The 24,709-nt window shown below is 41.5% G+C and overlaps 2 protein-coding genes across 7 annotated transcripts in view; both read left to right on the top strand.

Annotated features, from left to right (window-relative positions):
• The first annotated feature begins 7,164 nt into the window (after positions 1–7,164).
• Positions 7,165–10,440, top strand: gemin8 (gem (nuclear organelle) associated protein 8). Of its 5 annotated transcripts, none has more exons than XM_031292223.2 (4): positions 7,165–7,238; positions 7,517–7,596; positions 8,810–9,146; positions 9,316–10,440. In XM_031292223.2, exons 2-4 carry the CDS (start codon positions 7,594–7,596, stop codon positions 9,573–9,575), a joined length of 600 nt encoding a protein of 199 aa, XP_031148083.1. In that variant the 5' UTR covers positions 7,165–7,238; positions 7,517–7,593; the 3' UTR covers positions 9,576–10,440. The 5 variants fall into 5 exon arrangements, with proteins under 5 accessions (XP_031148083.1, XP_031148079.1, XP_031148082.1 ...); XM_031292219.2 differs by having other exon boundaries at positions 8,807–9,146; XM_031292222.2 differs by having other exon boundaries at positions 7,205–7,236; positions 7,514–7,596; positions 8,807–9,146.
• Positions 10,441–11,718: 1,278 nt separating this feature from the next.
• The window catches only part of LOC116044618 (neuronal membrane glycoprotein M6-b-like), a 39,148-nt gene continuing 26,157 nt past the window's right edge, over positions 11,719–24,709 (top strand). Inside the window, exon 1 of one of the 2 annotated variants that reach the window (XM_035998552.1) lies at positions 11,719–11,738. In XM_035998552.1, coding sequence (XP_035854445.1) covers positions 11,735–11,738 — 4 coding nt within the window. In that variant the 5' untranslated portion in view covers positions 11,719–11,734. Of the gene's footprint in view, positions 11,739–21,903; positions 22,171–24,709 lie in introns of those variants that run through there. The other variant, XM_031291946.2, reaches the window with a different exon arrangement.

Below are 24,709 nucleotides of genomic sequence, written 5' to 3'. Positions count from 1 at the left end.
CAGTATATAAACGTAGAAGTGCATACAAAGATTGAGCTACTCACTAAGTTGAAAGGTTTAAAAGAAAAGAATAAATTGCTCACCAAAGAGCCGGGGGGGGGGTTCACATACAGATAACCGTGATGGTCCTGACCTTGTATTGTATCTGGAAATAGAGTGAGTGAATTATATCAGTGGAACACAGAGAAGCAACTACAGTTCATCTAGCAAAAGTAGAATGGAAATGAATGTTACTCCTTGCTGTAAATTTGTATCCTTAATTATCTTATTCAAAAACATTTTTTTTTTTTTTTTACAGATATTAGAGCTGCACTTTACAACAAAATGCATATCTTAATTCCAGTGCTTTTCTCAACATTAACACCTACCTACAGTTAAATTATAAAGTAAAAATTCTCAGGATAAGCCCAAGGACAAATTCAATTCAATACAACTTTAGTATCAAATCATAACAAGTTATCTCAAGACACTTTACAGATAGAGTAGGTCTAGACCACACTCTATAATTTACAAAGACCCAACAATTCCAGTAATTTCCCCAAGAGCAAGCATTTAGTGTGACAGTGGCGAGGAAAAACTTCCTTTTAGGGAGAAACCTGGGACAGACCCAGGCTCTTGGTAGGCGGTGTCTGACGGTGCCGGTTGGGGGTGTGATGAACAGTAGCAATAATAGTCACAATAAAGATAATGGAACTATGACTAGAAATAGTTGTAGTAGTTCATGGTGTAACAGGGCACTGCAGGGTGTTACAGGGCGTAGCAGGGCACTGCAGGGTGTTACAGGGCGTAGCAGGGCACTGCAGGGTGTTACAGGGTGTTACAGGGTGTAGCAGGACGTAGCAGGGCGTAGCAGGGTGTAGTAGGGCACTGCAGAGCGTAGCAGGGTGTAGCAGGGCACTGCAGAGCGTAGCAGGGTGTAGCAGGGCATAGCAGGGCGCGGAGAAGGACCACAGCAACAGCTCCAACCATGATTTAGGTGCCACCCAAATCCAAGGAAAACTGCTGGGCGAAAAAAAACATAAGGACTCCAGGGAATAAGCTCCCCAGAGCTAAGTTAGTAACAAGCATTTCTGGGACATGGATGCACAAAGATGGAAAGAAAGAGGAGAGCGGAGCTCAGTGTGTCAAAGGAAGGAAGTCCAATTGCAATGATAAATGCGGCAGCACTACCAATCAAGTACTGGCTTCTTCTTCTCCTAAAAAATGAAGACAGAAACTCCACATCATTTCAGATCACATCAATATTTAGCAATAAATACAGTAAATGCATTCTTACTGTTCCCTATATCACCAAATGTATAATGCTGCACATTAAGCTATAAAAATACCATATACCACAAGTTTATACCCATTATAAACATTACTACAAGTGCTAATTTTGTGAGGAGTGCCAGCTCTGATTTATTCTACAAGTAGCATTGAAATTATTCACAACAGTGTAGGAGACACCTAGAAGATCTCAAAAGCAAGCCAATCAAACACATACCTTCCACAGTGATATTGATGTGGAGAATATCTGTTCCACCAGAATGTGTACACTCACAGGTGTGGCTCCCCACTATCCACTGGTGTTAAACCAGTCAGGTGGAGAAATACAGTCTGATTCTCTTCCATAAGTTGGAATCTGGAGTCCCATTCATGCACCAGGTCCTCTCCATATCGATACAGCAGACGACACCCTTCTCCCCCCGCTCATCTCTGTTCTTACACACTAGAAGTGTGATGGGACTCAGTGTTGCATTGGGTGGGGGGGATTTCTAACAATGGTTCCAAATGAAAAGCATTCATTTCTGCTAAAGCATCATTCTTAAAGAAATAAACCCAACCATAGTATTATAGAACATGTACGGGAAGCCAAACTTACCGGCTCTTTGATTATTTTTTTCCCCCCTTGAAGCAGGGGTCCAAAAAACAACTGGATGTCAAATTTAAGCACTTCCAACGTCTTTCAAGAACTCGTTTGAGGACGTCCAATGAATTCAAATTGGTTTGAAGGAAGACATGATATGAGACCAGACAGCAATACAATGTCCAGAAGTTATTTTCCCGGGTTATGAATTTATGAACGAGATGGATAGATGAGAAAGACTTTATTGTCCCCAGGAGGGAAATTAGTTTCCACAGTGTGCGTGCATTATCTATGCCTCTGGAGTATAGCTGCATCCATATAGACCCACATAAACATCACAATGTAAAAAGATGTAAACTTCCAGGAGTCCAGAATTTCAGTTAAGAGAAAATCAGTTGCAGGTCAAACACACACCAGAAGAACATTTCCAAACTGCCTCAGTTTTTAGCCGTGGTCCAGCAGTTCAAATAGCCAGCTGAATAGTGGATGTACAGAGTGAAGCCCCACAAAGCTGTCAAGACCATGGCCAGGACCATAAAAACCTTCAGGGTCCAAAGATAGCGCTCCAACTTCTGCTCCAGGCGACTGCTGCTGGCCATCACCTGCAGGAGCTGAGGGCGACAGACAACACAACAAAAGCTTTAGGGATACAGTCCTAGAGAAGTTATTTAAGCATCAATGGGCTGTTCCTATGTATATCCATAACAATAAAGCCGGTACCGAGCACACGACTAACCGTTGCGTGACTCCTTTGGTGATCGCTGCTGGCCGTCAGTCTGAGGATGGGCTTCACATCCTGCAGGACCTGACACTTGAGTCTGAAAAGAAAGAAAGATCAATCGAAATGTATTCATAGAGCACTTTTAACCCTTGTGTTGTCTTCCCGTCGACTGTGCAACTTTTTATTTTTCTGGGTCAAAATTTACTTTTTCTTTCAACGTTTGTTGTCGTCTTTTGCAACACGGTCTCACGGCAGTTCGTGAAATGGTCACGTCATTTTTAATCTATTGATTCGTGTACACGGACACGTTTATCTCGTTTTTTTGTGTGGTGGTCAGCACGTAATGGGAAGCATCTATACGGAGGTTGGGTTTAGGAAAAGAACAACGGGGAAAGGAAATGTCACACGTGGGACACGATCCGCGGTCTCTGGGGGACTCGGGACAACAACGGGACGGTTGGGTTTCATCCACCACCCCAACCAACCTCCCTACGCGGATATTCGGCATTTCATACTACTCGCTACCGTAGTCGTGCTGTGATCACGAAAGATGCTTCACCGAGCTATTTCCGACATTTTTGTCAATCTTTTCAACTTTCTTTTATAATTTTTTTCTCTCCAAATACTATAAAATTGAATAAAACACCCAAATTCAATGAAAGTACTGAGCTGATCTTTTATTTTACTTGCGAAGAGTAATGGTTGTATGGAACCATCCACGTTATTTTTTTACAATTTGGTTGAAAGAAATCCAAATTTCTGACATGGAAACGTTTTGAATATGGGTCAAATTTGAGCCGAGGACATCAGGAGGGTACAACAACCTAAGTTGACCAAAGTACTGTACAGAAGAATAAATAAAAGACATAGAATACATAACCCACATAGGCATAACATTTATAAATAAAACAAATTAAAGAGAAAACAGCTTTACAATAAAAACCATAAAATCCAAATGTCAACGTCAGGTGTCAAAGGCCAAGGAGAAGAGGTGGGTTTTAAGAAGAGATTTAACAACAGAGGCCTGTCTAATGGGCAGAGGCAGATCGTTCCACAGTTTAGGAGATGAATGTGAATTTGGTCACGCTTTTGTGGTTATCTTTAAAAAATAAAAACATGTTTATGAACATTACTGATATTTTCAAGATTGTGTCTCTTTGTTAGGCAGGACTAAACACATTTTTTTTTTTTACACACAGAACACATGCACAATTGCTATTGTAAATAAAATGTAATATTGTGCCGTGTTAAACAGTTCTCATGAGTCTGACCTTTGCACTGGGGGACTCTCCTCCCAGAACAGGGCCAGGTCCTGGTTGCCATCAGTGGTACTGGGCTCCATTTCAGCAGATGACTCAATGGCTTTAAATTAACGACGCACACATCAATAATGAGCAGTAAATATGAAAGGATTATCAACTCATTCAAAAGGTGAATGTTGCTGGGCATGGCTGAGTGACAGAACATGGTCCAGACCTACCTTCACACAGGAACACAATGGTTTCCACGGAGCTCCCAGCTGCTGTTGCCAGGCGCCTCGTATTACTCTGAAGCTGAGGCAGAACAGCATGCTTAAGCAACAAATGGACTTTGTTACTGCAATACAGAGGAATCAGATTAGATTTCCTCTACAGTCTCTCTCCTACAGCATTGTGTTGAATAATTTAATCAAGTGGTACCCCACCCACAACCCACCGTTTTTTTAAAAGCTCCTTACCTGTTTAAAACCATCTAATCTACTAAATGTCCAAATATCAGCATCACTATTTCATTTAAACTCACACTTCCACACACATATCTTTAAAACTTTGTTTGAATATTATGTTTTTAATTCATTCATTTAATGTATTATTGTTGCTTTCCTTTATTTATGCTTTTTTTTTTTATTTATTATTATTTAGTGTGTCCATACCATGTCTTTTTTTTACCATTATATTTATATATATATTTATATATATATATACATACATACATACATACATACATACATACATACATACACATTAAAAAAAGCATTTAATACTCATAATGTTGTTTGACTCTCCCACGTTGGGCAAAGCAAGCAAGTAAATAAAAATGTGTGCTTTTTTTTGTACCGTATACAAATAAATTGCCACCGGAACACTAAAAACTAAATGCAAGTTTGTTCCTCAGCTGGACAGGACACAGACAAGAGATAGAGCCGCTTACACAACCAGAGACACACAGGCAGACAGATTTAAATTTAGGTTTACAGTAATATGGAACCAGGTAGAACAGGTTATCGAAGATGCAGACCGACACTGACTTTTTCTCACTATAGGAGATGATGAGAGTTTCCGGACAGCGGTTTAGATGCTGCAACACATTGAAGTGAGGGAAGGATGAAACTAGGTCAATCGTTCATACGCCCCGGCCACGAGACAAAGCATGAACCTGTGTGTGAAGCACAATCATTGACGGTACGCGTCATAGTTTTATCTTTGTGGTCAGCTCCGATTGATGGAACGTATTTATTTAATTACTTATTCTATATAAAGCGTCCAGCAAGAAGACACTGGCCACCTACTTTGTCCTCATCACCTGGCACAGCTGAATAAAAATGGGGCTCAGAGATGAGAAATTGGACCTATGTAACAAGCAACTACTCTGACAAGAAAAGAAAGGAAAGGAAAGTACATAACAGAAACCACAGCATGAATAACAACTCTTATTTTGATCTCTGGCCTGGGTTTAGTGGCTTTTACTCTTGCTTGCTTGTAATGCTTGTGATAACAGTGTCAAATAATAAAAAGGATTATACTTTTTGAGCTAAACTATTAGAAAGCAAAGAGTCACATCAACTGTAATACAGACATGTGACAAAAATCAAATGGATCCTTGCTACACATTGTTATAGGGATTGAACACTGTGGTTTGAGTCGACACCAGCAACCCTGTATTATCTAGGTCTACCAGCAGGGGGAGTAGTGGACACATATTGGAACTGTATGACCTATAAATCTCTGTATGATGCTCCTGGTGTCAATATATGCATCACTAATCATTGTGACATTTTTAACTACAATGGACATTCCAAAATAGTGTTAGTGTTTGTGCAGGAAATTGGTGAAATTGTGAAATAATATTTGAATTATTAGCCGCATTATGACAAAAAAAAAAAAAAAATGAAAGACATAAATTAAAAAAGTTAATTCTTTATTGTATTGTGTCGTCCTGAGAGCACAAACGGATAACGAGCAGCAATGGTTATAAATACACACTGTATCCATAAAAGTACAACTAAAGGGGACAGCTTTTACGGATTATGTTTTATCATTGTGACCAAATATATGATGCGGGTAACTTTAATCTAACAGTTACCAATATATATATATATATATATCTTTTTTTTTTTTTTTTTTAATGTGTGAATAAAATTACCAATATTGTAACCTGGTTGACACAAAAAACATAGCAGTCAAATACAATACTGCAATTAAAATAATAATACTTACCTCTCATATTCCATGGGATTTTATAAACCTTTAGTTTAGCTGTAAAGAAAAGAAAGGACAACCGTATTCATTTAAGTTAATTTTATACTTGGAAAGTTGTAAAATGCATAATGAAATATAGCATGCATTATCCACAATGCACTGGGTAACACCTGTACATGGACTACTACTACTTACGCAGCAATCTGAGGCCGTATTCAAGAAGTAATACACGATATACTTCAGAAAATGCATGTTCTGGAAAAGAGAAAAAATACTTTGTGTTAACTCATCCATTCCAACATCAAAAGGAAGAAATGTGTTTTGAAAAAGGCACATCTGTCTTTTTGCATTTCCTCTGAAAGCTTTGAAGCCTCAAGCTAAAGCGTGACCCAGATATACAGTCAAACATGTCTCACAGCACTCAAACACTCCGCCGAAATAATCTTTCTTACACCCCCTTTCCTGAAATATCACAATGTCCTTGCTCACAACATGTTATATTTATTGGTGGTTATGGTTTTGCAAATGTTCAGCTACAGAAATCAAGATGTTTTGTGTACTGGAATTTCGAACAAAGATGCAAGGTACTTAAAAATTAGATACCATCTCTGTAGTAGTGTACCATTAAACCAAACTGCATAGGAAAATTAACTACATTTAGACACATTTAGAGATTGAGATAAAAAGATTGAACTTCACCTTTGATCCTTGTGGCATGTCATACACATCCATGTCCACATCCTTAGCAACTTCACCCTAAATCAGACAGAAAAAAATTAGACTCAGTTTGTGATAATTTTGTGCATCAGTGGTAGGCACTTATTACGAACAGTACTGTCAGCTAAAAATATGGATGAAGAAAGCAAGGCCTATCATTATTAGACACCAACGACTTTTCAAAACTCTTAAAATGGTCGAATGCAAGATATTTAAACCTAACAATTATAATAAACTGACATTGAAAAAGACAATTACTGAAAACCAAAGTATTAATCCACTACTCCCATTTGTTTCAACTTTAAACTGCCACAGGTTGCACTCAGTCAGTTTACATGTCCAGGTGGATTTGAAGACCTTGCATGTGTGCACAGTGTCCACTAGGTGGCGCCACGTAGCCAGAATTTAATTTGCTGTGGCTCAAAGGCTGCTGGGAAATTTGTCTTTCAGGAAGCAGCATGAGCCACTAAATAAATAAGTTGCCATCACGCAGGTAAAATGTTCCCTAATGAGAGGCATTCAGCATGTAAATACACTTTATATGTTAACAGGTATTAACTGTATGTTTTAGTCGGTCGGTGTTTATGGCGGTTTGGCGTCCATTTTTGTTTTCAACAGCGTGTTCCTTTCATTCCTCCTGAACTCTTAAAAGTTAACGTTAGCTTCACGTTAACTGTTGGTTCATAGTCGTATTTTAACTGCAGGTCATGTTTAACGTACTCCTTATTGACTAACGTTGTTTATTATTAATAGTAGTTGTTTATCTTTCAGAATTAGCAGGTTGGCGGGCGGAATAACGTTAGCAAAGTTACCAGGAAGATTCACTCAACCTGCATGCGTCTTCAATCATGGTAAGGCAGCCGAGGAGAAGACATCTTACCATTGTTAGCTTGCGTTTTGCCCCTTAAAGGTGTACTGGGCATGACATATAGGTATAGTAACACACCCCTATTCTAATCCTAAATGACTGCACTGCAACAAAGGAGAGCAGCAGATCCCCGTTTACTGAGACCTTTTAAAGGACCAGCTGTCCACAGGAAACTCAGGTGTTATGTCCACAGGAAGTGACACATTTCCCCCCGCTCCTGTTTTTTAATTAAAATAGTCAACATGTGGCCGGGTTAGCTCAGTTGGTAGAGCAGGCTCACATATATAGAGGTTTACTCCTCGACGCAGGGGCCACGGGTTCGACTCCGACCTGCGGCTCTTTGCAGCATGTCATTCCCCCTCTCTTTCATGTCTTCATCTGTCCTTTTGAAATAAAGGCCTAAAATGCTTGAAAAAAAAATCTTTAAAAAAACAAATGTGCAGTTTAGTGACATCACATTAAATGATTTATGGTCTTTTTACTACAAATTCAGAGACATCAGTGTGCGTCAAAGTGCCCACTGCCCAGCTAGCTTATTTTTGTTGATAAGACTTGATGACATGACGACATTATTGTATCATGCCTTTATCGAATCCATCATATCTTTGTCATTAGTGTCATGGTTTGCGTGTGTTTCAGTTAAGCACAAGAATCGCCTAAATCAAATTGTGAAATGGTCAAGTAAATTGACTGGGGAGTCCCAGCTGCACCCCACATCCCTGTATGCTAAACAACTACAGAGGATAGCTATGGCCATCTTAGAAGATAGCCTACACCCTTTGCAGAGGGAATTGCAGTATCTCCCCTCTGGACGGAGGCTAAGAGTCCCTGGTTTTAAAAAAGATTTAAAAACAGTTTTGTCCCAGCAGCAATCACTCTGTTAAACTGTAGGATTACTTGCACACAACGCACAAGCACCTTGGTCATGTCCTAGCTGTAGAATTGCGGCATATAACTGCACAAGTCAATGTGGTCATGTTCTGTCTGTCTACCCTGTTTTATCCATGTTGTACTGTCTGTTTTTGTATGTTTTAATGTTTTGTGTGTTGCATGTTATGGTGGTGGTCTACAAAGTTTTAGGGATGTCCTGCCTCTTAGACTGTAAACCTAGTTTACCTACAGGTACCAATAAAGTAACCTGAACGTGACAAAAAAAAACGAAGCACACAAACTGGTGTGATCTTTCTCACTAGCAGGAGGACATAAGCTCCATGATGTCCTGGTTCTCCAGCCCCGTGTACAGCCGCTACTGGCAGCACTACCAGCAGGCCATGGCCTGGCACCAGAGACACGGGCGAGCCTACCGAAAGGCCTTGGAGGCGGCCTACGGCTGCAGCCAGGAGCGGTATCCCAGCAGCCACCAGCAGCGCTACGCTGACTGGAACGCAGGAGAGGAAGAGGACGGAGAGGACGGGGACGAGGACGAGGAGAGCGGCTCGGACAGTGAGATCGAGTGCGACGTCAGCAACATGGAGATCAGCGAGGAGCTTCGGCAGTACTTCGCCCAGACAGAGAAACACAGAGAGGAGCTGAGTAAGAGAACGGTTGAGGAAAAGTTAAAGATTGTGACATTATTGCAAATTTTTTTGAGGGCTACAATCTCCAAACTTTTCCCATCTCCGTCACATTATCAGTAAATCGGCTTTGCTTAGGGATGCACATTTGGCATCACATATCACAGTCTGTTTTCTTGTCCTTGCAGAGAAGCAGCAGCAGTTGGAGGCCGAGCAGCACGAGAGCTATGTGCCGGCAGACCAGGACCTGCGCGGCGCCTCCTGGCGAAGTAGCATGGCCCCTCCCTTGGAGCGACCCGGCGAAAGACGCGGGGCTGAGATGAAGAAGCTGTATGGCAGGGATGCCGCCAAGATCCTGGCCATGGAGGCGGCAATGCAGCTCAATTTTGACAGAAACTGTGACCTCAAACAGCCCAAGTACTGGCCTGTTATTCCACTGAAACTGTGACGGCTGCGGGCTGTGAACGCTTTGATTTGGAGGAAATCCCTTCCCTGATCTCTTGGTGAGACGGCAGCTTTGTCGTGTAATGGATTGTGGCTGCTGATGGAGAACTGATGGTGTCGCTTAGCTGAGGGTTACGAGTTATTTTAAGCACAAAAAAAGTTGCATAAATTAGCTGAGCTTCTGCTCAGACAGACGTGAATGTTACTGACCTGTCAGCGGCTGCTCTAAATGAAAACGTATGATTTCTTTTTAATGCTACATATAACGTTGGATTTCTTTGTTGCTTTACACGTTTACAGAAGTTTATTTTTAACTCAGGATCAAGCGTGCAACACTATCATTTATCCAAGAGACTGCATGGTTGTACGTGGTCCTTCCAAAGTTGTTTTTGACAGATTTCGGGACCAAAACTGAAAAGCATCGAGAATAAAAGTGAGTGTCCGCTGAGGTTCAGAGGTGCAGTAAAACTGCTCCTGTAGGTAAATGTATTCAAACATGTGCCTGCGTGTTACCTCCTAATCTGTTTCTGTGTACCCTCTAGCTGGGTGATGATGCATGCTGCAGGACCTCCTCTTATGCTTATCGACTTGGTCTAACCACAAAACCATTTTCAACCCCCCTTCCTCTGTCGCTGCATCTGATATTCCACATTTCAACATACACGGAGAGTGTGTATTTTGTTTTTGTCGTTTCTAAACTGACGTTTCATCGCGTTCAAAGCTGCTCATGTGGTTTCTCAGGAGAGACATTGACTATTCTCTTTTATCTTGTGCTTGCACCACCCAGCACCCCCCTTTTTAGACTGAAGGATGTGTATTTTAATATGATTCTGTTTTCAATAAAGTGTTCCCCGTCTGGATTAAACCTGCTTTGTCTGTGGTGATTTCTTATTCACTTCTCTTTGTAAGGGGACTATGGCTCTTAATTGTATTACTGCAATGTTGCACTTGATAAAGGTAGTGTGAAGGAAGGAGTACTTAGATGATTTACTTAAAGGTCTAATGTGTAGGAATTTGTCCCATCTAGCGTTGAGATCATATATCGCAATCAACTCTCTCACGCCACGCAGTTCAAAGTACGTATTACAGCTACGGTAGCCTTCATGCTTCAAAAAGCCGGTCTCTTGCTCTTTTCAATATCCTTCTTCTTTTTCTGGGTGAAGAAGAAGACTCCTGTTCCTGAAATTTGGATTTTGAATACGTGTGGTCCTCCATGTTTCCTTCTGCAAACTACAGGAAGCTACGATACCCATTAGCAGCATTAGCAGCACCTGTGAGTTTATCATGTGACAGCGAAAACATGAAAGGCGGAGCAGTATGTCCTGTATGTCCCTTACCGGCTAACGTATTTTAAGATGGCGCATGAATATGGAGCATCTACCCCCAGTTCATGCAAACGCAAATGTAAAAAAACAACAATGTAAAAATACCTAATTACAAGTAAAAGTACCCAATTCAAAAATCTACTTGAAAGTGAAGGTACTGAAGGTTGGAAACCACTGGTTTAATCTTTAACTACTATTTGTAATATAATTTTTTTCAATATAAGATCTTGATCAGTAACCAGTAACTGGCTGCCAATAAATGTAGTGGAGTGAAAAGTACAACATTTGCCTCTAAAATGTAGTGGAGTTGAAGTATAAAGTAGAAAATTGAAACATTCAAGTAAAGTAAAAGTACCTAAAAATTGTACTTAAAAAGTTACTTTCCACGGGGACTTAATTCTGTTAGGGTATTTTTTTTATAAAAGTTTAATAAAGTTTATTGATAAAACAATAGTTAATACTAATTATGTATTGATTCAATGTAGCCTATTGCCGTATGCCAATGCACACATTGCAGGAAAATATATTGTCACGAAGGAATCCGGTGAAAAATAAATAAAATAGTTTTTAGCATTTTAGTACTCCCTTTTATGTTACAGCGCTTAGGAAACCAATAAGGACACATGGAGTGGATTGATGAGTCTGATCCATTTCTAGACCCAGCCGTGACGTCACATGATCTCACCCTCCATCCCCGATTTCCAAACGGGACGTCCAGTTGTTTGTATGCAACCGCCCTCCTAACAACCTGTGACCCGTGGACATCATCTGGCAGTTTTGGCACGGTTTTGGCACGGTATTTTGTGTGTCTCAGGCCAGTTTCCAGGGAAGCTGAAAAATGGGTAGGTGAACTATTTTCTACATTTTTGCTTACTTTCGTTGCAGCAGATGTGCAAAACCTTTAGATCTGTGTCTTAATTCGCTTCTTTCTTGATGTTTGGATGCGCTCCTCCAGCAGCTGCAGGGAACTTTTCTGTTGTGTTGTGTGCGCTGCGCGTGATGCACCGTGTTTGACTATTTGCACGTCTGCTATAACCAGTTTGAAGTTTTACACGGGTCAGATTTACTTTTGCGCCATTGCGCACCATTAGATTAGATTAGATTAGAATCAACTTTATTGTCATTGTGCAGAGTACAAGTACAAAGACAACGAAATGCAGTTTGCGTCGAACCAGAAGTGCAAAAAAGCAGAAAAGTGCAATGTGATATACAAAGTATAGACAGGTGGTGCATAGACAGGACAAGAAATATATTGCAGTGTTATAAGAGCAGAATAAATATGGCTATGTAATATGAACAATGTATGAACATGTACAGATATGTGCAATATAGTAGCAGTGACATTATACTAGTAATAAGAATAATATAGATATATGCAGTGTATTAGCAGAATATATATATATATATATATATATATATATATATATATATATATATATATATATATATATATATATACATACAAGGCTTTTAAAGATTAAAACAGGAGCAAGCTGTGAATATTTCAATATTCAGTCATTTACTTCTAGATTATTCTAATACTGTATACATTTTCCAGACTTTTCCTAAAGTGTTATAGCTTCTTTTTTTGTGAGGTTTACCTGAATGTTTACAGACATTCAGTCTTATAGTGTCTTTTCGGATGATTTCAGACAAACTACTTCTCTTGCCAGTTATATGGGAGCTTGCCTGACTGTATCCTTCCCACATCAACTCCTACTGAGAGTTGCTGTTGATTGGATTATGAGTAACTGATCCGCTCTCTCTCACTGTGGATTAAACAGGCTGGGAAAGGTTGAAACACACAAGACGTGGATGCATGCTGTAAGAAGTGCAGGGTCGTGCGCATTTCTTTATTTCTTTAATAAGCTTTATTTAATTAGCTCTCGCTGACTTTGAGATCTGCGTTGCAAAGAGCAGGGTAAATTAACAGACACAAGCTTTACATACATACTTTACAAACAGCATCAGAAAGACCCAAGATTATGAGTTTCTTTTAAGTTTTAATGTCCATTTATAACATACTGGAAGTCTCCAGGGCACAATTAGTATACATCATGTAACGTTTTAAGGTGGAATGAGCACCATGAGAGTACAGGATAGCTTCATAGTGCATCGTTACTGGATTAATATGTGCTTAAACACACAGATGAATAAACTCCCTGCACTCAAATACACATATATTAGAAGCAAAGTACACACAATGTCACCTCTTAACTGTGTGCATGTATTAAATGATTTAAACCCCAAAATTGCTGAGGTCTTTTCTAAAATACAGTGACCTTTAATTTCGCTTCAGAGCAACACAGTTTGAACCTGGATAGCACCGGATAACATCTAGAAGGTGATCTTCCAAAAATATAATCACACATTCAAACCAGTGCAGGAAAGGGAGTTAAAGCTTAAGGTTTGAGTCAGACTTGTATGTGTAGTAAACAGTATTAAGCACAGGTAGATGTTGATTATAACACCAGCTCCTCGTGCATGAAAAGCCAAAATAGCAGAGCAAGGGGAATCTCAGCAAAACAACGGTTGAGATCACAGAAAACCGATTGTGGATGTGATCGCCACTGCTTTCCAATTTGTTTTGGGAGAACAGATGAGAGACCACAGTGTATTGGCAGACATTCCAGCATTGAAACCAGTAGCATTCAGCTTGATCTCATTATAGGCCACTGATCCAACACAACCCAACTTTTCCAAGCATTTCTCTCCCTACACTCTCTCTCTTTGTGTGTCTCTCCCATTCATAACATCTGTTTCCAATAAGGCAGCAGGGCTGTTTATCGCCTTCAGGCCGGTGAGAAGTTGAGAACAGACAGGATGTAGCCAAGTGACATAATTTACTGCGATGGGGAACCAGAGCAATTTTTTTCTGCAGGAAACCACTGTAAACTTCTCTTCTTTCGGCTCCCCTTGTTTTCTTCTTATTTCCCCAAACTGCTACTTTAGTCTAATCATCGTCAGCATCATCATCCCGTCTCTTTTCATCTGCTTCTGCTTCTCTCATTGTCTTCATCATTATTCTTTCCATTCCCCTCTTCCTCCCGTCTTCTTTCCTTTCCTCCCCCTGCCTTGCGTCCTCCTCCGTGAATTCGCTCTTTGTGCTCGCTGCAGTTTTGGTCTCTGGATATGTGCAAACTCATATCCTCTTGCATCCTCTCCTGTGGATTTGCTCTGATGTGCAGAATGGATGCTGAATGGAACAGCCATCAAGCAGACAGACATCAAAGGCTGCAAGCCTACCTATACCAAATACATGGAACTAGAGGAACCAACACAGGGCAAATTATGTATGAAAGTCATCATTAACAAGTGTTGATTTTTCACTGTTAATTATTAGGAGTTGACAAGTGTTAATATGAGTTGTTTGTTCACTCACACAGTGGATATGACTCCAGGGGAGCTTTCAAAACTATCTTAAAGTGTTACATTAACTCTGATAGCTGTGGGCTTACATCAGCACTGGCAGAACTGTTGATCTTTACACCCTGAGAGTCAAATTAAGACCGACATTTGGAAAATTTGGAATTGGCTGCTAAGTGTTTTATGATTCTGACTGAGCACCAAAGACACAGAGAGAAGCAGTACTACAGCTGTACTACTGTGAATATATACTGTATATATATAGTCCCCAGAAGTCAGAATTGTCAAGACGGCTGTTGGTCAACAGAAACCTACAACCTGATGTCCAGGGAGTTTACTCTTACTCTAAAATGATTTGTTTTTGTCTTAGTTGCCTGTCTTCTATATGCCTTATTGATTTTGTTATTGATTTTATGTCTTTTGCTCTTTGTATGCTATTTTTTTAAAAGGCGTTCTTTAGTTTTAGTACCACATACTTTGACTTGGCCCTGACTAGAAGCTGTAGAAGAGCCAAAACATAATTCTATTTCAATATTTCCAACATGCCTCCATGTCTTCAATACATCCAGCTCCCAACCCTATTCATATTTAGCCTGCTTGTCTTTTCCTTGTCCTGCATGTGAGCATTTCAAGCTCAGCCCAACGGCTACTCGTCGTCGTTGAGAGGGCCTGTTGCCATGGCGACGCAGCGATGCACAAAGCTCTGAGGCGGGCGTCATTTCAAATTCCGGTACATGCGAACAGTCATACATCTGATCACACGAGGCCCACTCGGGCAACAAAATAGACTGAATATGAACATATACACACACAGACAGAAGAGGACTGCCATTCTCCCTCGCCTCCCCCTGCCGCTCTGCCACCCCCTGGAGTGATGATGATGATGAAGATGATGAACCCACCCTGCTTTGCATTTCCTCCACACAGTGACTCATGGTGTGCTTGCATACTGTAGATGGAAGCTGCTCTTATCTCACATTGCTGCTGGCATTTGCTGCAGTTTAGTACAGTAGGTTACAGGTGGAGGAGTGGGGTGGGGTGAGATACTCACATATGGGGTGGGGGGGGGGTGTGTGCAGTTGCTGGGATGACGACGACAACAACGTAACATCATGTGGAGCAGACTGTGGACCAAATCTGGGCCAGCGGGATTAGCGGCTCGTCGGATAAATTGCTGGACGGAGGGGGCGGTGGGGGGATGGGTGTGTGGGCGTACGTGAGTGTGTGTGGAGGTGAGTGTAGGTTAAGCCATCCATACTGACAGGCGTCAGATATTGTAAATAAGGCGAGCTATATGAGAGAGGCTCTCTCACTTTTATTTCTGTAGGTGGTTCCAGTAGAGGGTGGGCGTTCGATGAGGCCAGGAGTTTGTGTGTGTGTGTGTGTGTGTGTGTGTGTGTGTGTGTGTGTGTGTGTGTGTGTGTGTGTGTGTGTGTGTGTGTGCGTATGTGTGTGTGTGTGTGTGTGTGTGTGTGGGTGCAAAGGGATCGCCAAAATCGTTACACATTAAAGCAAAACTTTGCAACCACATGCAAAATCATTGCACACAGACAGCGCAGATGACGAAGATGCATGATGGGATTACTTTGCATGAATTTGCATTAAAGTGCTCATGCTCATTTTCAGGTTCGTAATTGTATTTAGAGGATATATCAGATTCATTGCTGCAGCTCCTCTTTTCACCCTGTGTGTTGAGCTCTCTGTTTTAGCTACAGAGTGAGGCATCTCACTTCTGTTCCATCTTTGGTGGGAGTCGCACATGCGCAGTAGCTAGGTAAGCACTGCTATCAGAAGCAGAGTATGAGGGTGTGCCATGCTAGCAGCTAGGCGAGCATTATAATGTGTGTTACAAAGTGACACACGTTTGTCACGTAAGTAAAGCCTGGACCACAATAGAGCTGTTTGGAGCAGTTTGTGATCAGTGTTTTCTGTTGGAGATGGTAAGTCCCTTTGAGGTGGACTTTGGGCTTTTTCACTTTGGAAGCCTATAACATGCACAAAAAAGATATGTAACACAATAAAGGGAAAAAAGCATAATATGAGCACTTTTAAAGTGTGTCTGCTTTCTGTTTCAACTGTGCGTTGGAGAGAGACGTCAGGAGGGACAGAAAAATTGTGCATTTAGTTTGGAACGTTCCTTTAAAACTCCAAATCACAGTAAGACGAAGAAGTAGCACATTTTCAACAAAAGTGTTGTGTGAGTGAGTGTGTGTACGTACGTGTGTGTTCGAGATTGACCAACCTTTTTTCAGCATCTCACGGTTCCGTTCAGGGATGAGAGGGAAGCGTCTCCTTGGCGACCGACGGCTGAGGGTGGGGTGGAAAGGGGGCGAAACTGGGTCATCATCACCACCACCACAGATTAAGGGCCCCGATCTGAGCACACACACATATACTGTACACCAAAGAAACACACACATCTACACTTAATACAAAAATAGTATCTCTGCAGAGAAATTAGAGCAACTTCCAAGGTGAGAGACAAGACAATGCAAGGTGCAACACTTTGTTCTGGCTCTCTGCCAAAGGTTTCCCTTTTAAAGGGAGGCCAGAAGCCCATTAAAATAGCAAGGATTAGACTAAAGCGACAGCGGGAAGCTCACAAAGCCGCCGTTGAGACTCTGCCTGTTTCTGTGTGTGTGTGTGTGTGTGTGTGTGTGTACCGGCGTCTTTGTAACCCTTTGTTTATGTTTGCCCAATTGATGCCCTGTTTCCAGCTTTACTGATAAAAGATAAAGCAATAGGCAAACAGATAGAAACATACAGGGTGAGATGAGCATGATCAGATAAACTGTTGCATGAAGAGAATGTTTTAATCGTTTCGTGACTCCAATAAAAAAAAAAAGTACAAATTAGACAGAGAAGAGCTTTTGGGTACTTTTGTATCTCAAGGCTACATATTTTCCACAGCTTCATGCCATATAATGGATGATGGACAAGGAGCTGCAACACTGACAAATAACAGAAAAACATGATTGCAACATTAGTTCTCCAAGTCCCATGACTCTGAAGCAGTGTCATCTCCTTCTCAACCTACAACCTTGTATCAGACGGACACGTATAGCTTCTGGGCAGGCAGCAGTGATTTCCCAAGGCTTGGGACAACAGATACTGTAGTTCATGGCGAGGTCAACCTCTGGGATCAGAGCTCAAAGCCTGACAGTAAGTGTCTGCACCCGACAAAAGAGATGCATAATTGTCTTGGGCAGTGTGTCAGTAGGACGGTTAAAAGGTCAATGCGATGCCTGTAGTGAGGCTGGGCATCACACAGCAGACAAGTATCTAAACAACAGTAGTGCTGTTTGATGCTGTACTTTGTGAGCTTTTCACCTTTCGGAGACCATGCATCTTTGTTCAGTCATTGATTAGATAGTCTTGCATTGCCAGAACTATCGCCACAACGCTGCGGGGGAGGGTCTGGCTAGTCCACACAGCATTCCAGGACGGGAGAAAAACGTGCTTTACATGGCATTTCTTTAAACCAATCACAATCGTCTGGGGGGAGGGACACCTGGCGTAACATATGGCAGCACCGGAACAATCCCGTAAATGAAACGTCGTCGATATGAACTTGAGATTAGATGATTAGTTATTATTTGCTATAATTTTAAGATATGATGTTCAAACCAGATGTAATCTAAGACACCCCTATGTTAAATGTAGAGGCATGTTGGGATCCTCCATTTAGCATCTCTGTACTTTGAGCTAAATGCTAACATCGAGGGCTAACAAGCTTACTGTACAATGACAATGCTAACATGCTGATGGTAAACATGTACAGTATGATGTTCATCATCTTCGCCGTCTCAGTTCAGCATTGTAGCATATACTAACATCTGCATCAAGTCAGTAGGATTCATCCTCTGGGAACCGTGAATATGTGCAGAAAATGTCACGGCAATCCATCCAACAGTTATGGTATTTCAGTCCTGACCAAAGTGGTGGACGAAAGAAATAATGCTGCTTAACGCTGGCTGATCAGGAGACAGGATGCGTCTTGTTGCTGACTGCTCCTTTTCACAGGGTACAACCTTTTCTACGTATTCACACCCGACTTAAACTGTCCACAAGATGATTCTCCTTCTGATGCTGTCAGGCAGAAAAAACAGAAATCTTTAAACACATTGGCTGCATGTCAACAACTGTAGCCTTCAGCTGAGCTAGTCGTAGGAGTAGAAATCATTTTACTGATAACATTTCTTTCAGTCAGTCCCTCTTTGTGGCTATCTCATAAATGTGGTTTTTGGTTTCTGCCTCAAGCTGTTACGAGACCACGTGAGAAGTTCAGGAACTGATAGCATTGCTGAAAGATCTGAGTTAGTGCAGACTACGTGGTGGTGTTAGACGTCTCTATGGCAACAGCAGAGCCAGTACCACTCTGAGAATCTCTAATGTTGAGGATGTGACCATCACCAGTGCTTGTTGCGGAAATCTTTACAACTGAAGTTTGAAATCAGTCTTCGCAGAGGTGTCCAGAGACTGCTGTGTCCTCCTTTTCTTCTTCTTCTTCTTCCTCTTCTTCTTTTTCTTCCCTCCCATTAACTCCACATCTGATAACATGAAGGAGCCGCAATGTCCTCATTACTTTGGGACGAACCAATTTGGCGCTCCACTTTCCTCTTCTGTGTCTCATTGTAATGAGGGAAGACAGGCTTTTGACAGGCACTCGTGGCTTTCCTTTTAATGGACGCCAAGAGTTAGGGAGAGGCAGATAAGAAAGTCTGTGCGGCAGAGCAGGAGCTCTCTCTGAAGTCCGGCAGTCGGATAAAATTGCTCAAGATGATACAGGATTCAGCAAAGTCAGAGGATGCATGGGTCAACGCTGAACATAAGGCTTCAAAACTGACATTTACACACACATGCTCACACAAACTGTTAAAGGTTGAAACTGCATGATGTTTACATGGATGTATCTTTGGTGAACTGTCCTTTAAATCTTGCTTCATTTTTTCTTATATAGTCATATGACTGATAGGGATTATCCTGACTCCCAACCACCCTAAACACACTCATAATTAATATGAGGAGCTGCACAAAACTAAATCGTTCTCTCTCCTACCAATCGCTCCAGCCATCCATTTAATATGAAACAATGCAGAATTGTTTAGCCACAATAACAGTGTAAGTGTAATGATTTGCAATGGGTCTCGTTTAGTCCACCGCCTTCATCCAGACTGAAATATCTCAACAACTGTTGGATGGATTGCCACCAAATGTTGTACAGGGTCCAGGCGATGTTTCCAAATGACTTCAGTGATTCGCAGATTGTTCCTCTAACGCCTACATGAGGTCAATATTTGGTGTGAATGGTTTTGATTGAGATTTCTCAACAACTATTGGATGGATATATGTGTGTGTGTGTGTGTGTGTGTGTGTGTGTGTGTGTGTGTGTGTGTGTGTGTGTGTGTGTGTGTGTGTGTGTGTGTGTGTGTGACAGGGTGATGGAAAAGAGTGCCAGGGAGCACTGTATCTCATCTTCTGGACAAGTCCTTAATCTGTGTGACCCAGCAAGGGATTATGGGGGTTCTAGGAGAAAAAAACAGGACTTGAAATTCACCCTTCAAGCCTAATAACTGAGTAAAAATAAACTGAGTGTTTGTGCGTGTTTATGTGCGTGTGTAATTCATTCATATAGTTCTTCCTGCAGATCCAGAATCATGCCATTCACACCTGCCTTATTCTTCTTTATCCACAAGGAAAGAGTCTCTTTGTGTGGGCTTTCATTATAGTGGCACCACTCATGCAGCTATTTTGATAATTGATTAATTAGGCCTTAAGCCTATATTTTCTGTCTTATGTGATAACAAATTTAATATCTTTAGTCTCAAAACGTTGGTCGAACAAAACATACAAACTGATACCATGATCGTGGATTTTAGGAACAAGCCACGACCATTTTTCACATTTTCTTTTTACATTTTATCAGTTAATTGAGAAAAAACTAGCAGTTCAACCGACAATTAAAGTAATCGTTAGTTGCAATCCTAATGCCTATGATAGCATGATAAAACACCAGTTTGTTATATGGAAGCATTTTAAACTCTTAAACTGCCTTTATATGTCCTTTCTGGGAGTTTGCTTTCGGGTTCACACCTGGCTCCCCAGAACTGCACTCAAACTGTTTTCATAGAAGCAGACTTTAAACATTCCTTTATGCAGGTGATCAGGTTTCCTCATGGCTCAATATCAGAAAACTATTCACATGTCAAAAAGTCAGTGTGATGGATGACCAAGCATATGGTGCAAGACTGGGTGTTAATTTCAGCCCTCAGGGTAAATGGATCCACTAATTGTCTTATATGTCATGTTAGCTGTTCTGGTGTCTCTGTGTTTTGTTGGATGAAAACATCAGGGGTTGGTGGGGTCACCTTTGACTGCAGTGTGTGTCAGGGTGGGGGTGGTTCCTGGACTTTTGTTTGGGCTGAGCTTTGTCTAAAACAGGGCCACGTGGGCCAGAATTAAAACCTTATTTAAGAGGATTCAGGACAGATGGCATCCCATTGTTTCAGGATATTATAAGAAAATGGGGTGAATGATGGAAACAACCCCCCCACCCACCCACACACACACACACACACACACACACACACACACACACACATTTAAGCATTTCACAGGGATTCAGGGACTCACCTTGCTAGATTTTTTTTTATTGGATTGTGGCTTCTTACACTCAGCCAATCAGCATCCTCAGAGGCAAACAAAGGGCCCCCTCTAATGAAGCCAGACACTGACTGTTTAGCAGTTAAGAAGCTCTGATTGGTCAAAGGTGATCAGATCAATCTGTTTTTAATCAAGTTTTTCAATGGGAGACCAAGGAAAGTGTACTGAAGTTACACACACAATGTTAAAGTAGGAAACCGAGCATCCTTCTCTGACTGTGAGCAGCATTGGATCTTGCTGGCTTGTTGTGACCTAAACGTCATCATACACAACCACATTTGTCCTCTGTGCTTATTGGATGCTTAAGAAACACCCAAAAGTGTTAAATGAACTATGATGGGTGTTGCACAGGCCATTTTGATGAGTGAGAGAAAACCTAAAACCACAATCAGTCCTTTCCCCGCCTCTCACTTTTATAGTGCACTAGATCGTCTTACTTCCCTCCCATCCTCTCTTCCTCTCCTTCCTCCCGAATGACTCTCTGACTTTCTTTCTCAACTCACCAGATGGAGAGGGGGTGGTTTGTGTGTGTGTGTGTGTGTGTGTGTGTGTGTGTGTGTGTGTGTGTGTGTGTATTCGTGTATTCATGCATGCATGGTTACTCATGAGTTTGCATATTTACATCTCCTGTACATGGTGTCCGTATATCCTCCTCTGCTTCACTGAAGCAAAGAATATCAAATATATATATATCTCAGTGATATTATATATAAAAAAAAAGATTAGTCAGTTTCACCTGCAGACCAAAAGATTGAAACCATTGATGAAACAAAATTACATTTATTGAAAATAAATAAAGTTAATGAACATCATTTTATCCACAGTCGAGAGAGGTTTTATGGGCTAAACGCGTTATCTGGCATCATTTTGGGGCTGCTAATCCGCATGTGCGAGATAAATCCAATCTGACAGCGCATTTGCATCTTGAGACTGGATTGTTAATATAGCCTACATAGAGACACAGTGCTACGCTTTAACAGAGGGAGAGAGAGAGAGAGAGAGAGAGAGAGAGAGAGAGAGAGAGAGAGAGAGAGAGAGAGCGAGAGAGAGAGAGAGAGAGAGAGAGAGAGAGAGAGAGAGAGAGAGCGAGCGAGCATCAAGTCACCAGGATAGGCTCCACCATCCACAGACTGTTAGGTACAAGTGACACAAGGAGACTATATTCCTCTAAAATAATGGATGGGACAAAGCCGGCCATGGAGTCCAACGCGGAGGAGACTCAAGACGAGGGACAAGAGAGCAAAGGTACGCTCAATCAGCCGCTGACATTTGCGCGTTTTTGTGTATTTTCTCTGGAGACATTTGCGTCTGCGCCAGCCAGAGCGGTTTAACCTACTTGCAATGGCTTCTCGTTTGTGCGCGAGACAATAGCGATGTTTTTTTTCTTCTTCTTCTTCTTTGGCCTCTCACCTATTTATTTGATTGAGATTTGAAAAGCTGCAGATGAGCGATATTATTCCTACAATGCCGAGCGCAATTTGACGTTTTTTGTGTGTGTCATTTGGCGCCTTTCAAAGAGATTTGGAGGCAGATGGAGGAGAATAAGAGGGATGGGCGGGTTGATGGGTTGTGAAAGGCGCACAGTCTGGTTTTATGGTGCATATATTAATGCCAATTTGCTTTTACATTGCTGCACTATTATGAGCTTATTTCTGCCTAATGAGCGGCTGATAAAGAGGCTGTGGAGGCGGTGCGCTGCGCTCTGTGCACGGCTGCATTGTCTCCCGTCAGGTGTGGAGCAGCAGCTTCGATGATTATCTGCGATTCCCCCACAGAGGATCGGTGTCTGATCTGTCAGCAGCAGCGTGATTAGTCGACGGCGCTGCAACATATGAAGAGTGTGTTCTGTATTAGACCGCAGTATTCGGTTCTTTTGGTGGAGGCGGAGCAGGAGGATGCAAAAGAAACAGCGGTGCACTTGGCGCACCATTGATGGTTGTGTCCATCAGTTACACCGCTCAGCCATGTAAAGCCTCTTTAGGGTGCAGACCTTCAATTCTGGCTCTATAAAAGATGCTCTATGTGACTCTGCAATAAGCACCTTATCATTAGCAAAAAAAAAAATTCAGATGTAAATCGTAGGCTAATATATTGTGTTTTACATGTACACCAAAGTCCAGCCATAAATTAGTGGATTTTGTCCAACCAAACTGTTGCTATTACTAATTATATGTGTTGGAATAGTGTAGGTGTGTCTTTGGGCACTGGAGGACTCAGTGCCCTACAGAGTGGATGTGACTGATTTGTTTTCATTGTGGCTTGGTGGAAAAATCACATCCTTCAGTTTGGAGACAGCAGTGTTGTTAGTGAAGACACAACAGGCCATCTTGAATGTGACTATACAGATTACCCACAGTTTTGTCTGACACGTAAATAAGGAGGATGGAAACATTAATGATGAGCTTTTTTAGTTACAAATCAGTGCAGTCAGTGCTGCAGCTCATCTGGCGTGATGCCTATTTGCCCTGTTGGCTGTTAGAGAGCAGGTTAGTTGATACCAAGTCAGAGCGCATCGGCCTGAGGGGGTTTTACACACACTCACCACACAGAAACATTCAGTGTTTCCCCTGTTTTATTCCTTCTTGTGCTTGCAGGTTATCTCTGCTTTCATGTGTGCAGATGCAAAATGAAGGGTTTGTGTTTGAAAAACATTTTTGAAGTGATTTATCTTCAGCACATACAAAATGGAATTCATTTTCACTATTATCTAAGCAAATATTCAGATTTTTAGCATCAGCGTTCCAAAATGTTCTTTTCTTGGAGTCAAAAAGTCAGATTTTAGCATCAGCGTTAAAAAAATGTTCCTTTCTTGGAGTCAAATAGTCAGATTTTTAGCTTCAGTGTTACAAAATGTTACTATTTTTAAATAGTCCGATTTTTAGCCTCAGCGTTACAAAAGGTTACTATTTTGGAGTTAAATATTAAAATAACTTGCTTCAACGTTACAAAATGGCATGAAATGTTACTATTTCGGAAGCAAATATTCAGATTTTTAACTTTACCATACCATAACTACTTACTATCGTGATTTAGAGTTCTGGAAATTACATTTTTTTTGTCACTTGAAAAAACAATATTTGTAGTTCGCAGCACTTCTTGGACCCTGCCACAGAAATATTGCTGGGTCACAGTCTCTCTCAATGACATATTGTGCAGAAGAGTGGGGTGTCCCTCAACAGTGATGTTTTAAAAAAAGACATCACATCATCCTCTCCTGAGGCATGCTACTACGCACAAGCCAGTGTCCAATGAGAGCCATGCCACTTCAGTTGACAGAGTGGGCGAGTCTGTTAAAAGACCCTGAGGAGAGTTGAGCAGAAGGGCGGCCATATTTATAGTTAATAATTAACCCTCTGAATTCCTTAATCACCATTGTTAGTTGAAGCGGGGAAATAAGCACCCAGTTCACCAGCCTGGATTGTTGTGCTCCAGGTGTGGTTGTGTTGCGCAACTGAGTCCACCCACACCCTCTTACCAAAATAGACTGGATTGGAGGATGGCCTATTTGTTGGTGTAATCATTTGTGTGTGCCTTTGACATCTGGAATGTTACCATAAGCTTAAAGCAACCGTTAAGAAGCTGGAGATTTACAGTTGGGGGCAAGAAGGCGAGAGCTGTCATGTAAGGAGCTTGTGTTTATGTGTGCCAGCGCTGCCTCTTCTTCTTCAGTTCAACAAGTTGATAATTTGGACAGCAGATATAGGAAGTTTTAATACTTATATTTTACAAAACTCCCAGATGCGTGGCGTGACAGTCAAACGTTTTGTGTGAAATGATCCAATGG

This window comes from Sander lucioperca, chromosome 24 (genome assembly GCF_008315115.2).
Source record: "Sander lucioperca isolate FBNREF2018 chromosome 24, SLUC_FBN_1.2, whole genome shotgun sequence".
Taxonomy (NCBI): domain Eukaryota; kingdom Metazoa; phylum Chordata; class Actinopteri; order Perciformes; family Percidae; genus Sander; species Sander lucioperca.
The sequence above is the reverse complement of the archived record's forward strand: the minus strand, read 5'-3'. Positions and strand labels throughout refer to the sequence as shown.